At 37.9% G+C, this 15,426-nt stretch overlaps 1 protein-coding gene and 1 long non-coding RNA gene across 5 annotated transcripts in view; one reads left to right on the top strand and one right to left on the bottom strand.

The window, feature by feature from the left end:
- Nucleotides 1-4,340: 4,340 nt before the first annotated feature.
- svbp (small vasohibin binding protein) lies at nt 4,341-11,380 on the bottom strand. 4 transcript variants are annotated; one of them, XM_015336799.2, is made up of 4 exons: nt 11,279-11,369; nt 10,954-11,000; nt 9,378-9,509; nt 4,341-7,073 (listed from the first exon to the last, which is right to left on the bottom strand). In XM_015336799.2, the coding sequence occupies exons 2-4, from the start codon at nt 10,987-10,989 to the stop codon at nt 6,987-6,989; spliced, it is 255 nt and encodes an 84-aa protein (XP_015192285.2). In that variant the 5' UTR covers nt 10,990-11,000; nt 11,279-11,369; the 3' UTR covers nt 4,341-6,986. The 4 variants fall into 4 exon arrangements, with proteins under 4 accessions (XP_015192285.2, XP_006641924.2, XP_015192287.2 ...); XM_006641861.3 differs by lacking the exon at nt 10,954-11,000 and having other exon boundaries at nt 11,279-11,380; XM_015336801.2 differs by lacking the exons at nt 10,954-11,000; nt 11,279-11,369 and adding an exon at nt 11,111-11,233.
- The window catches only part of LOC107075498 (uncharacterized), an 82,072-nt gene continuing 78,022 nt past the window's right edge, over nt 11,377-15,426 (top strand). Inside the window, exon 1 of the long non-coding RNA XR_001477019.2 lies at nt 11,377-11,439. This is a non-coding gene — a long non-coding RNA (uncharacterized lncRNA). The remainder of the gene's footprint in view (nt 11,440-15,426) is intronic.

Here is a 15,426-nt window from a genome sequence, read left to right as displayed (position 1 = left end):
AAACAGGGAGCTATTGGGCTCATATAAATCATTTAGTTTAAGAACATGAGAATTTAAGAAATGTTATGGCCCTTGGCTAGTTAGTAGTTAATTAATCAGGGGATCTCATCCAGCTTTTTCTCAAGAGAACCCAAAGTATCGGCTTCAACAGCAAGGCTGGGTAGCTTGTTCCACACTCCCACAAATACCACGGGACTGAGTGCTTGTTGAACCAGGACACTTCAACAGGCGATTGATCTCCATCGTGCTGGAGCCACAGGACAGTTTTTGTTTGCTGGGAAATTCCAACTTGAACACTGCCGGAACTGTGCTGCAATGACAATTTCTGTTTTCTGTTCTTGAATGTTTAAATCTGTGTATAAATACAATTTAAACAGATGTAAACACAGATACACAGATTTTTAAACTTTAATTATAGAGTAAATCTTTTAATTAAAGAGATATTATGTGGCTGTGGTGTTTTTCATTTTTTTAATCACAGACAGGTGAACTGAGAGCAGTTGATGGAGCATCAAGTGAATCAAAAGGAAATGCAGAGTGATCCACATTTTGGGTGTAAATAATAATTGTGCAGCTGGAAGGGCCGTATATCTTCATGCAACAAGGAAATTTATTGCCAGCAAGTGGATTTTGTTCAGTGCAGACAGATGCTCTATTTTTGCCAAGACAAGTCCATGATTCTCTCAGAGTGCCATAAATGTCAGAAATACAGCACAAGGCAGAAGTGAGGGGGCAGGGTGGATGGTTGTGAAATGAATCCCATATAATCCTCTAATGGGAAAAGCCTGCCTGAAATCAATCTGCTTGATTTAAAACCCTGTGAGTGGGGCTTTGTCAGGTTCAAGAGGCACCACTGTCCTCTGTCCCTTTCATCTGTGTACTGTGGTACCATTGATTTCTGATGAGATACGGTCAGGTAACTATAGGAGGATCTGCAACTTATATTTTTTTCGCAGAACTGGAAAAAATAAGTTTTAGTCTTCTTGCAAGCAGTCTGGAAGAGAAAAGCACTGTAAGTAAAAATGAGGAACTTGATTTTGTTGCCTCCTTTCTCCTTTTCTGAATTGACAGTGACTTTTTCTTCTGCTGTTCTTATGGCTGCTGTAAGTCACACTGGCGATGTCAGAATAATCTGTAAGAACTCTAGTGTGCATTTCACAGTTTGATGAAGGTTTATTTCTGGAGATCGAAAAAAGAAGGTCATCCTCTGTTCTTCTCCAAGTTTGGAAGGCTGCAGGATTTGCAGAATGTTTTTATTGCAATTAATATCATACGTTACCTGTTCAGTTGATCCAACTGAAATTCTATTTCCATGGTTTTCTAAACGGTTGTAAATCTGAAGTTTGTAAACCCTCCTGAGTAATGCTGGGTAGTAGCTCTCCAATCTCTACGTTTACTTTGTACTCCGGATGTTACATCTGGGTTATGTTCTCAATCTATGAGTTATTGTTAGTGGTTGTGTATGTGAAATACATTTGAATATAGAATTACTTTGGTATTCCAAATGTCAATCAATAATCCTAATTGTTTTTGCAATTAAAGCCTGGACAAATATGGGATTAAGGGAGGGATTGAGTAATTCTTGGCAGAAAACATAATGTATTTGTAGGTGGGAATCTTTTGTAGTCCACCTTGCAAGTTCATAAACTGCAGGCTGTAATTGAGCACTGACATGAGACAGTTCCAATACTGACTAGACCTGTCAGCTATACAGCTCTTGTGCTCTTCTGAGGTGATGGCCACCAGCCCAGCTCATGAGTGCATGAGCGTGGCAACCGGCCGCCTCTCGCGACACGAGTGAGAAAGCCAGCTGGGCCCTGCCCCTAAACCCCCAAAACCGAGGGAGGTGGCAGGAGGTTTGGAAAGAGGCGAGGCCGGCATCCAAGCGCAGTGACTTTGGCAGCCGGGGCTCATAGTTCCAGGCCACCGCAAGACCACAGTGGAAAGCAGAGTTCATTTTCACACGAAATGCCAATTAAACATGTATTTTCACAAAAGAAATGTTGTATATAAAACACAAAATCCACAAATGCTCCAGGGTTGGGTTGAACAGCATACAAGAGATATTGCAGACATTCAGAGTCTTCAGTAAAGTAGAGACACACAAGTATAGTGCACATACAACGTGAAGTTCTGTGCATCTACGGTATATTCATACTTCATTTCCAGAACCACTTATTAGTGTCTGTATTTCCAATATAATCATGCATGAAATTGCACAGAGAATATAGAGAGAATATACAAGCATGTACTCACATCATTATACATTATCTGTGAATCCTTCCATTTTGTAATCTCTTTATCTATCCTGAGAAGCAATGGGCTCAAGGCAGGATACACCCTCAATGGTACACCAGATCATCACAGTACAGATACTCACTCACACCAGGGCCAATTTTCCCAGAAACCAATTAACCTACCAGTCCGACTTTGCGCTGTGGGAGGAAACTGGAGCACCTGAAGGAAACCCAAACAAACACAGGGAGAACAAACTCCACACAGATAGCACCTCAGGAATTGAACCCAGGGCCCCAGCGCTGCAAGGCAGCAATACTAATCACTGTGCCAATCCTGTACATTAGTTAACACAAAAAATGATTTTACACACTTATAAAATGTCTTCTGACACACACCAGGGATTCGCAGCCAGTGGCTCTTCTGGTAAGGAGGTTTGCTGTAGCCAGGTTTACCACAATTTCCATTTACGTACTGTTCAAGTCTGGACGGAACTCATAAAAATCCAGTGCAGACTTGCCCCTTCTTCAAACAGAAGACCCACCATCAAATCATGGATTTATAGTCTTAGGATGTAAAACTTTTGATGTAATCCGGGACATGCTCCTCCTGACTGTACACTGTTTAGCCTTTCTAATACAGTACTTTCTTCCCCACCAGTGTTTCATTCCCTGTCTGTAATTTGGGGTTAAATGCAGTTTGTGATGCATTCGTCCACCACCCTGCATCATGGCAAGACTTCGTGTTTTTATACAGCCTGTCCTAGACCTGCTGTTGCTGTGTGGGAGGAAGAGAGGAAGAAGGAAGGAAGAAAATACCGAAGCAGAGAAGGAAGAGAGAAGAGAAGAGGGATACAGAAGGGAGTAAGGTTGATTCCTGTCAAGTGAGTGGGAGCAAACTCCATACCATTAATCCTGGGCTTTATTGTCCTTTAATGCCAAAACCAACAGGCAGGAGTTTTCAAGGAGGCAGCGGTGACAGTTTTATTTGCTTTATTAAAGCAGATTCGTTTTGTTTTTCTCATGCTTGGTCAGCCACTTAATGCTTGAATCCCTCAATCTAGTGCAGACATAACCCAGACTCTTGCCTTTTGGGTTCGAATGGAGTGAGGGGGTGTGAAGATATAAGCAGGCAAGACGTGTCCTCTGACTTTCATTCCCACTAATCTCGACTTGCTTTTTGAGGCCTCAAGGGTGTCTTTAAAAGTTGAGTGGGAATTTGCAATTATTATCGTCATATACTCACCTGTCAATTACAACTAATGAATCAAACCTAGTCAGAGCAGTTTAAAGAGGTAGGAGTAAACTCTCAGCAATAACCCAGTTGAACACAGCAGAAACATGCAGACTTCACACAGCTAGTCCTAGCTGCAATAAAACTCAGGATGCTGGAGCTTTAAAAAGACCTAATGAAGCAAGTACTACAATGAAAGGAATTAATTGTCTCAGTTAATGTAGGGCTTGGCTTGAAGACAAACAAGAAGATACAGGAGTTCTCTGAGACCAGTGGTAAGAACCTTGGTGTAAGACAATTATAACACAACATTGCGGATGCACAAAGGCTCAGAACCTTGTCCTGTGAACATACTGTACAGGTCCTATTGTCTAACTGTGCATTTCGATTAGTATGAAACTAACAAGTTACAGTCTGGAGAAAAGCAATCTCTGTTACTGAGGAAAAGCAAAATAAATTAGAGCCTGGAGATGCATTTTTATAATTTAAATAGAACATTTTTTTGAACGCCACAGGATCATTAAAATTAATTGTAGCTGTTTTTCTTTCCTTTACAATTCTACGGTACGACCTGTACCATTTTATTTTGCTGTTGGCTTCTTAATTCTGGATGTACCTAGACAATTCTAGTACAGTATGTGGCTGCATAACACATTGTAGAAGAATCCCTTAAAAGAAAGCCATTGGACTGCTTACACCCGCACATTGTGCTGATGTTACTCTGCATTAAAGGAACTTAAAATTTACCCAGTTACTACAATACACTTAAGTATTTTGTTTCACTTGTCATAGAGCATAAGGTTTTAAAAGCCATTCCACACAGTTTAACTTAAATATACTGAATTAAAAAAAAAGAAACAGACTATACATAATCAAGAAATTAAGTTTATTAAGTTAAAATAAATACAATAACAAAATTCTTCAACACAGCATAATATGAAGTAAAACTGCATTGAAGCCTTTATGGCTCAGGAGTCATCCTTCAAAATTAAGAATTGTAAGTGGATTACAGCAGTAGCTGTGAATATTGCATCAGCTATATCTCCTAAGGCTACAGGTTAGATTTTGCATATATATTGTTTATGTTTTCTCTTTAAAAGCTCAGTGCCCAAAATAAACCCTTGTTTGCCACTATACAGTTATCAAGATTTTGTTGTACTTTGGTTTTAACCTTTGATAAAGCCACAACTTTCACAGCAATTATCTTTTCTAAATAGCATTACGTTTATTAGCCTTCATGAAAAATGTAAATGCAGAAAGGGAATTGGTATAAAATTGCATATGTAATTTTATACCACAGAATATATGAAGTCATTATAACCTGTTCCTTCAAATGAACCACTACCAACTCACCCATTTACTGTGACTAAGGTTAGCTTTTGACCCAGAAGTTAACACCACCATTTATTTAAAAAGCAAAAAGACAAAGTTTCAATCACATTAGAACACACTCCCAAAAAAAGGAACATGTCAGTGGTAGATGGACAACTAACTACTACCAACTGACATGTTAAGATGGCCTTTTTTGTGACCAAAGGCTGATGATTTGCATAATAAAGTAACTGAGACATTATGAGGGACTTAATTCCAAGTAGTTTCCTCAAGTGCCGAGTTCAGCAATTAATTAGGGGGCGAATCTTATATAAGATGAACTGGAATGAAGATCTTCAGGATCACAGCTCAGGACCCCTGATCTGGAGTTATAAAATCAAGTGATCAAACAGAAATGAGCTGCTCTATTTTGTGTATTAAAAACTGAGAAATGCAGTGGGCAGAAGATTCTCCCTATAATTTTCATGAGAATGGATACTGTAGTATCACAGTGTCGAGACTGAGGCTGATTCTTGTTTTTAAATACACACGCTATTCCCAGTTTCTCGTAAATACTAATTCCCAATTTGAATTCCATTTGCAGGACAGATCTTACTGTGTAAATAAGAACATGTGTTGATGTAGCTGTGTCGTCCAAGCAACCACACAGTTCTAATTTAAATCTGCAAGCACGTTTGACAAGCTGTATACATGTTGCTCAGTAATGCCTTATATAATGAGATGGAAATGGAAGACATTAAAAGGGAATAGTAACTGAAAATGAATTTAAAAGGATTTTGAAAATGGAACTGGATTTCAAAATCTGAATGCATCTCTGCCAATTGTGGTGTACTCAGGTTTAAAAGAAGAAAGTTATCCAAGACTGTGAATGCGCAGTCTCGGAGGATAAACAGAAGGAACGGATTTTACAGTGTTTATTTTTAGGCTTCGGAATCACCATAATAGTAAAAGCACTTATTTTTCTAGCCAGGAATAAGAACATTTCTAACACTGGCACATAAAAGTAGATTAATCGAAAAGATTGCACAACATTTTCCAATGACATTTTGTGCAAACAATTGTCCCGGTATAAAAACTACACTATTCTGATTTTGTGAGTTTGGCCGATGCCTCCTTCAGGTAAGTTCACACTGCATTATAGAAATTCACATCTGAACCAGAACTTGATTTGCAATGATTATTTCATTTTTCATTATTTGTAAAATTCTAGCCAAGGAGTGGGCAGAATAAATACAAATTAATCCCCAAGGTTTATATTAACACAGTTAAAACATTATAGCACTTTTAACAAGATTGCAACTAAGAAGGTTTACCACTGTCTCTTCCAAGGGGGGATTACAGCGATATCATAAATAAAACTTGTGATAAACTGGAACTAGTCAAGAAACTCACAAGATCAACAGCAGCAATTCTCAATTTAAGAGCTGTGTTATAGTTACTCAGGCCATGTGATTTTAGCAGTGCACCTCCAGACAAAGTGACTGTGAGAAAAACCTTAAATTTATTTATTTATAAAAAATATTTTCAAAGCAAAAAAGATGTCCATCATAAAAAGAAATTAAGTATACTACCCTGTAGCAGCCTACTGAACACTATTAGAGCCTGACCTTTATGATACACCACAATAGCATTTTAATCATTTTTTTAATCAGGAAACCAATAGAAATAATGGTACATCCCATCTCAAAATATAACACATTGTTACAACAATTCAGACAACATGTTTCACCATGAGAGTGAATAAGATGTAATAGACCAGTCTACCACCAAAGGTTGGTCCCGGTTTGTCTGTTTAAATATTTTTAACCTAACCAGAGACAAAATGTTCAGCTTTCAGGTGTGCACTACAGGGGCTGTTTTTCAGTTAATGCTGCATCAAACTGAAAAGGTTACACTCCACTGCCTCTTTGTGATAAAAAGGGTGAAGATCTCTTCATCAGAAATGCGCTGCTCTCCTTACCAAGAAGTGCATTAGATAACCCTACGAATACAGACCACATGAATAAAACCCAGACTCCGCTGTAAAAAGTTGCCTGAAGTTGGTGTTGAACCTGCATGTATAACAAGGCTGCAACAGCTAAAGGAAACTGTGGATTTCCTGTGTGATTGGCCACAGGTGAAAGCTGTCGGAAAGCTGGCTTCGTCCCGCGGTTTTGCTGCAGGTGTGTCCAAACAAGGCCTCTTGCTCACTGTCCCTGTGACTGCATCTGCTTGCAGAAAGCCTCAAACTGCTGCTGCTCCAGTTCAGTCATCACCTTGTTCAGGGCGTAGATCTAGCAGGACAGGCAGACAGGACACTCGTCTCAGTTTGAAAGGAAGAAAAACACTGCATTTTGCTTGTATCACACTGTAAGTAGTAATCAAACTTTTCTTTTCTAGACTTCTGTCAGCTTAACCGCATCTAAAATTTGGTAAAACATGGACCGACATAACTTGTTTTCTACCAAAAATCTCAAATTCTTCAGCATCAGAAGTTAAGTCACCGTGAAGCATGAACAGGCTTGTAAGACGAAATGATTTGTGAAGAGAAACTCCCCAAATTTTAAAACATCAAGTCCAATAATTCTGTGTAATGTCTGCACTGGCACTCATGACACTCAACACAAAGAGCGCACTGTGGGGTAAGATGTTAAACTGAGATCCTGACTACTTGGTCATTGGAGATCCCGTGTCCTGATGTGGTTCTCTTCTTTCTTTTCTGATCATAGTATGGCAAGTGGTAGACAAACAGTAAAAGTGGAACAAGGTAATATTTGCATTTCTCTATTTTTCATAATGTAACTGTCTTGACAGGTGATTGACCCTTAGCTTTTCCTCAATGTTCAGATATGTGAATCCATATTCTGGCAGACATTCTGCAAGACAACTATCTTATATACTATATGTAGTATAGTCCAACAATTATGTTAAAACCTACTGGGTACATTTTTATCTGTATATTTAACCCACAAAGCAAACTTGTGGGGTTCCATAGGGCAGAGATTTTAATTTCACTCCTGGAACAAAATACAGAACACAAGATGCAGAACAGTGGTGCTGGTCTCTTGTCTCTATACCCATTTAAGGAGACCTTGAGAATCTTTAGAACTGAATGTTTTTAATCTTGTACAGAGAAAATTATGGAAGGACTGACAAAACGCATCTCAATGGACTTCTTGAAAGTAAATTGTGATTCAAGAACCAGTGGAGACAAGGGAAAGAGCATTTAAAACTGAGAACAGGAGGCACATCTTTACTTAATGGGTTGTGGAAGTATGGAACTGGCAACCCAGCCTTGTAGAGGAATCTGATATCCTGGTTTCTTTCAAGAAAAGACTGGATTAATTAGCTACTTAGTGCCAAATGAGTCAGATGGTCTCTGTGTCTAAGATTGGCCTTAGTTCTAACGGTTGCTTAATTAAAGGAGAACTGTAACGCTATTTTTATATTTTGGGGTTAGAAAGATGAGTGCAAATCAAACCACAATAAAAGTATGTAATGTACACAGTAACTTGTAAAACCTCCAATCTAGATGACAAAATAGACAACATTTCCGGGTATGTGCAGCACCATGTTCTGCGATTCAGAACGAGGCAACAGAATTTCCGGTGATGTGAAGCGGTGCTATTACACTGTGAACAAGCAGGCTAGTGAAGACATGTCTTTTAATCCAGTAGAATTACTGCTCTCATCTTTTCACGATTCACGAAAAAATTGCTTAGTTCGAAATTTGTCAAAGTTTTCGGTACCTTCAATGAATTTATTTTCTTACCGAGATCTAATAACGAGTCTGTGAAATTGGGACTGCAGTTCCCCTTTAAGTGGAGTCAACATACTGTATTTCCATCCGAGTGAACTGAATTTTTAAAGCACTCTGTAGGACTGCAGGACTGCAGTTCTATATGAACAGGGCTGCAGATCCCCAGTGTAGGTGTAGGGTGGCCACCAGGCAATAAACTGGACACTTTCAGACAGAACAGAAGTTTGAAGTTACTGAAACTGAAAGCAAAAAACCTTTATACACGAAAACAAAAACATGTTCTAAACATATCAATCGCCTCAATACTCGGACAATAAAATAGTCAAAGGAAATAAAAACAAGTAGTTGCAGGGTCACTATTGATACCTATTATTCATTTTTCTTTTTTTTATATGACCTGCTGTGATCAGCTGTTCATGAATCCCATCACTGATCAGAACAAGCACAGCTGTTCAGTCACTATTTGGTTTGGGAGATCAGTGCAGCTTGGAGCTATTGATCAGTATTCAGTTGATAACAAAAAGCAAATTTCAAATAATGGTGATTAAAACAAAATAATTTAAAGATGCAGTTTAACTGCTGATTTTTGTAAAACCATATGAAGGTGGGATATAATTAGCTAACAATGATCAATTTGAATTCTGATCTGGTCCAGGTGTCCACTTTTCTGGAGTCTGGTTGCTATAATATTACTATATTACTATGACATTCAGGTTCCAGGAAGGTGATGCAAATCTCTCACACCAGCCATGTGCTGCCTGCCACTGAATCTATTAACTTTGCTCCTCCTATATTTTGTTCAACAGGTTCACATGATCCAAGTATCTAAAGTCCAAACCTCTGCTCTCTGTCGTTGCTTTAGTTCCTGTTGGGCAGACTTCTGTTTGGCTTTGTCCCCGCGATTTGGGGTCTCCTTCTGTTTCTGCTTGTCTTTGCGGCAGGCTGGCTCCATGACTGCTTCTCCTTGGGCCTGGGAAGAAGGTGACGCGGGGAGAGAGAACATGAATGAGACCATAGGTTCCCTATGATCTAAACCGAATACTCAGCATGAAGCAGTCATGCTGTAACAAGAGCAGCACAAATTCAAATTTAGACCCAAGAGAACTGAGACCACGAAAAAACAGCCGAAAAATAAGACAACACTGTATTAAACATTTACAGGGCACATTGAGATTTATTTTCACCTGGTAAACCACGACTCATTGGCAATCAGTATCTGTTCTTAGATTTTGTTTTACTACTGTAACACTCACAGCAGTACTTGAAGGATGATGATCATGCATGTCTAATTTATTGACGAAGAATCTCAATATAGTTTACTATAGTATCTTTGAATCTTACAAAGCACTTTTACTTTTAACTCACCTGTATGATACCGTACAGATGTTTACCAAGAAAGTGTTAGAAATCACTTCATAAATTACAGGAAGAATCCTAACACTCAGGATCTAGGGAGCTGTGGCCAAACTACTGAACACTGACTGCCCTCACGGTTTTACAGGCCAGCCTGAAACCAGCAATTTGTAAAGATTAGGAACATGTGAGATTGGATCAATGTGGTACTGTATATTCAACAACCAATTTTATTCTTACACAGCACCTTTCAATACAGGGCATTCTAAAGGCAATTTTTCTAAATTACACTCATAAAACAGTAAACAAAAAATACTCTGCAACCAGATATAAGTGAGAAATTAAAAGAAATAGGTTAAGACTTAACTTAAGTGTTTCAATTAAGTCAGAAACAGCATTAAGTGATCCAGGTGTTGTTGCTTTACTTTCAAATCATCTCACTGCTATTCAACTCAATAAAGCCCCCTTAGTGAGATAAGAATAAAACTTTTTAGAGTGTAGAAATTGATCGCTGTTGGGTGACCCTGCTGAATTTTGGTTTTCTGGGACCTAGCTCCATGAAATCCAGATACAATTATGCTGGGACCACTGTAGCTCCCAGGAGATTTCCTTTCTGCCCGATTCTTCTCCTTCGCTGTTCTTTCAGCAGTTTTAACATCAATGGGAGAGACTACCTAGTGAGTATCTACCCAAGGCGCCTTACAACTACAGGACTGTAAACAGTAAAAGTAACCCCTAACGTATAAAGCAAATGTGGAGTGATTAATCCTAGACTACAATACCACAACAGAGAAAGTACAGAAAAATCTTAAAAGCCCAATGTGCCATGGTAACTAGAAATAGAAACAGTATTTTTTAATAATATTATTATTTTTCGCGGACCCCTCCTCAGTTTCTGTTGTTTCGATTCTTATACATGTAAAAACAACTCACGTCATAAATCACTCCATGATTCTTTTTACAAACACGACGATATACAGTACATCGGGTCTGTTAAGAATTCCATACTAGATGCATGTAAAACATCGCGTTATTTTATTCCACAGCTGCCAAAATCTCACTTGTTCTGTTTTGTCACGGAGAGGAATGTTGTCCATTTTCTAACAACCTGTGGAAGTAAAAAAATCTGGAACAGGAGGGAAATCTCTTTTTACAGAGTATGCCTAACTTAAGAAAAAAAACATTTTTTGGCGTTAAGAAAAAAAAAGTTACTCTTACAGAAAGTGTCTTGTATCCATGCAAGCAACTTTCGTTTTAAGGGTAAGTAAATGCAACGTAAGTGACGATACACTGGACCAAGAACTTGACATTAAGCTCGTCTATTTGCAAATACACATCTTACAGATATTAACTCAGAAATACACCATGTTATAAAAATAACACTACCTTGTTTAAAACCGTAATACCGCGTTACTTCGTTATTTCTAACAATGAATTTTCAACCAGTCTACTCTCCATTCAGTTGTGTGGTGCACTTCCTAGTGTGTCGCTGTAATGTTTCCGGTTGCCTAAAGACCTCGTTCACTACGTTCCGCCGCTTGGGAAAGGTGAGTACATGAGCTGGACTGTTAAGGTCACCTATTACTGGATTCTTTATACTGTATACTCTCTGGGTTTAATAATGACTTTATCAAATAGTATGGTCTTGTTTATAAAATGAATTTAATACATGTAAAGCAGGGGTCTTCAGCTTTGAAATTAGTTTTGAATTTTCAATCGCCATTAAATTAATTTTAAAAGCGTATTTATGGCCTTAATGAGGTTTGGGGAAGTCTTTACCAGTATAGTCTTATTGTGTTATAAATGATTTGCGACCTTCTTAGAAATGTCTTATAGTTTTTTCTTATAAACCACAAGCTTGTGCACACAGAGAAGACGAAAACCTGCAAAACTCTTAGCAGATTTACCACAAGAGGACCCCCTTGTTACACGATAAACCAGAGCGAAACGTTGAAAGTCATATTCTCTGCACCTTCGTTGTGTATTTGAGACTCACAATACCACCCCCTGACTGGGGTTGCTTACCACTTTAGTTGGTTGTGTTGCAACCAAAATGAGTTTGAAGAAAGAAAAAACGTGACTACAGTTAACTTAGTTATAGGAAACTGTTTACCAGACATTGTGTGACAACCCGGTCTAGTTACCTGTTGATATTTCTTAGGTAAATTAAGAGCAATATTATAATTTGTAAAGTGCCAGTGAATGCTAATTTAAGAGGGTCCATGGCAAAGTCATTACGTTCTGGTTTCTTTTTGATCCCTGTGAATTGTTTTCTAGTTTTATTTTGTCCAGTTTATCCATAAACACTTAGTTTACAAAAAACGCCTCTGCATTAATTATCTTTAGACCGCAGAGAATTATAGTTGCATGCATTACAATACAACATATTCTATTGTTTCAGTTCTCAACTGTTGCGTTTTTAATACATATTAATTTAATTAATATTAAATTAATATTTATTAAATTAGTATTAATTTAATTAATACGCAGATTTAATAAGTGTATATTCTATATGTACTGTCTATATCACAGTATGTCCTGGTTTAAACTATGTATAAAAATTGACATAAACCCAGTTCCTCAGCTGTATTTTTAAATTATAAAGAGACATGCTTCTTAAGTTCGGCTAAATGAAACCCGCGGTCCTGATTAAATCATATTGTCTATCGACCCATCAATAGCAAATTCCAAACCCACTAATGGGTTGATGCAGAAACCCTCTGGCACACGGGGTGGCCACGGAGTGACATATTTGGAATGAGCTGCTGCCGTGTGGGTTGAGGTTTTGATTGAATCCGGGCTAAGGCATATACATGTAACACAATCACCCCGAATCACGACAAACCCCTCGCCCCCAGCCGTTTTTTCGGTTTCAAACGATTCGCAGATTTAACACCATCAGTTTCTAAATGGTATACTAGTTCATACAAGACGTTATGCCACATAAAGTGAAAATTTAGACGTACTGTACATCTTTTGGCTTTCTAAGTTACAGTTGCAAAGCAATTTTTACATGATTCTGTTTAATTACAATTAATGTGAATAATTAGTGTTATTAATATTAATATTTGGAGTTTTTGTTTCAGAAGGTGTGGCTTTCAGTTTTCAGATTGCAGTATTCTGCTACTAGTCTTTTCTTTTCTGTTATTTACTGTATACTCTAAAGTGCTGAGAAGTCATTAAATACCATTTGCTGATCAAATATTTATGCTGGAGAGCATTCTTTGTGTTGGATAGACATAAACAGTGCATCCGTGATTGATCATTCTGAACTACCAGCAATAGCTTTTTTATTGCTATTATTTATTAGTATTTCCTTGCACTATTTACAGATTACCTCATGTCACAAATTCTTTTCATTCACCAAAAAAAGTGCTTAGTGTCTCTTTGCGGAAATGATTTTTCCCCGATATGTGAACTGTCTGCTTTTCCTGAAACAGTTTGATATTGGTGTACTTACAATATTTGTTCTACTACGAGTCTGTTTCATATTTTCTATGCCTATCACAGGAAAAAAAAACACTCCCATAAACCTTTTTTTCTGTCAGTCGATTTTCTTTGAAAAAACATACTCTGTCAGGGACGATGTTGTTATCCAATTAAAATGGGCACTGGCAGACAGTTTTTCTAAGTTTCATGTTAGTACACTAGTGGTAGTTTTTGCCTCAGGTCTCTTGTACATAACATCTGAACTGGGTTTTGGTCTGAGATTATCCACCTGTTGGCAGTACTCCACATCTTAAGGGTCGTGATTTCGGTCTGTTTACTGAGCTCCAGGAGAGAGACCTCTCTAACACACCGCTGTCATTGGCAAAGTGTTTTTTTTTAAGTTTGGTTCTGCACAAACAATTTCAAAGGCCCCTAAAATTAATCTTTATTGACAAGTTTCTCCACTGGAAATGAAATCTAATAATGTCCTATACAGACACCAATGGATTTCTTAAAAGGATAATTGAAACGTTTAAAGGAAACTCTAAAGAAAACAGAAACCTTGTGTTTGGTTTAATTTTACACAACACATTCAAGGCCAAACATTTTAGTTGAGGTTAAGTTTGTTTTTACAAGGGTGCTATTAAGAATTTTTTCTACCACCCTGTACTGTTGACAGAATCTCTGCATTTCTTAAATTAAATTGAGATACTGACAGAAGCATGCTAAGAGTTACAATTAAAATACGATCCCATTGTGTAAACATGACACCTTTCAGAGCATTTTAGAATTCTGTCACATTGTAGTGTTCATAATAAATCACTAAAGATTTGAGATTCTTAACAGGTCTTGGCAAAAAAAATATCTGTAATTTGAGATTATCTGTCAGATCTCTGAATTTCGTAGCGTCTGACTTTGGATAATATTTGTTTAATATACATGTAAATAGCAATGAAATCTTGACAAAAAAGGCAATGTTGTGTTCCCAGTCAGTGTCATCTTAGAGCTCAAATGACAAGTACATTCATATGTCTGCAGTCTCCAGACACAGCAGAGAGGCACTAATAATTACTTGGACTAATCAAGTGGCAGTTGTTCAGATACCCAAAGACCACCCAGGGAAAAAAATAAAAAAAGTTTCTTATTACACATCGCTGACTAAACTTTATTATGACACGCCAGGGTGGTTTGAAATACTGTTTGGAGCTTAATACCAAAGGAAATTCCAGATACAACTGCAATTGCAACTGCTAATGCTTTAATTCAACTTGAGTACACTTGAACAGCCAAGTCAGAACTCTCTAGACTAAAATATTGTAGAGAACCTCTGTGATCATCGACTGGCTACATATGAATATCACAACTCTCCAATCCTCAATCACTTTAATCTGAATGTATTTTCAAGTTGCCCTTATTCATTGGGATTTCAGAAAAGAGCTGACTTTATTATTGATTGATCCGAGCAGCAACATATAACAAAGAGGGTTATGTTTTTTGTATCGAATAAGTAAAAAGTAGGTACTGTACATGAACTGACCTAAGTGGCAGGGCACATAGTAAAATGGGAATGAAGAAAACACAAGTCCATATGTGCTGTTAGTAAAAATTGACATGATACAGGGTGCACCGGTGATACAGGCTTATGTAACCCAAGGGGTTATATTATACTGTAAGTAGTTTAGGCTAGTAATGCATTACTAGGGAGCAAATGTCAAATGCTAACTTCAGTTCAATGCTACATGAAGGAAAGGAAAGACTAGAAATGTCTTTTGTCCAGTCCTCAGTTTTGAAATGATGCCCCTGATCCAGTCAATGCAGGCTCTCCTGTGTGCAATTTAGAAAGCCCTTCATGAAAAATAATGGGCAGATGAGATGGAAAAGCTGAGATGAAAAGCTCCAAATGTGGAGGCAGGAAAGATTAAAAAAAATACCTGGAGATTCCAAAGTTAATCTGCATTCAGATGTGTTACCGTGACTTATGGATTCACAGCAAGCACAGGATCCTCTATGTACCCAGGCACAATGGAGTATTAGCTTTAGGCTTAAGACCTGAGGTTAGCAAGAGTGCAGGAATCCTTCACTATAATCAGACACATCCAGGTATA

This window comes from Lepisosteus oculatus, chromosome 25, assembly GCF_040954835.1.
Source record: "Lepisosteus oculatus isolate fLepOcu1 chromosome 25, fLepOcu1.hap2, whole genome shotgun sequence".
Classification (NCBI taxonomy): domain Eukaryota; kingdom Metazoa; phylum Chordata; class Actinopteri; order Semionotiformes; family Lepisosteidae; genus Lepisosteus; species Lepisosteus oculatus.
This window is presented reverse-complemented; position numbering and strand designations above follow the sequence as displayed.

Excerpts from the sequence above, each read along its gene's own strand:
- svbp (XM_015336799.2), bottom strand. The coding sequence starts at position 10,989 with ATGGACAACATTCCTCTCCGTGACAAAACAGAACAA. Across the intron at positions 9,510-10,953 it reads TCCGTGACAAAACAGAACAA|GCCCAAGGAGAAGCAGTCAT; the intron begins GTGAGATTTTGG and ends CCTTCTTCCCAG. Across the intron at positions 7,074-9,377 it reads AGCAACGACAGAGAGCAGAG|ATCTACGCCCTGAACAAGGT; the intron begins GTTTGGACTTTA and ends CTGTCCTGCTAG.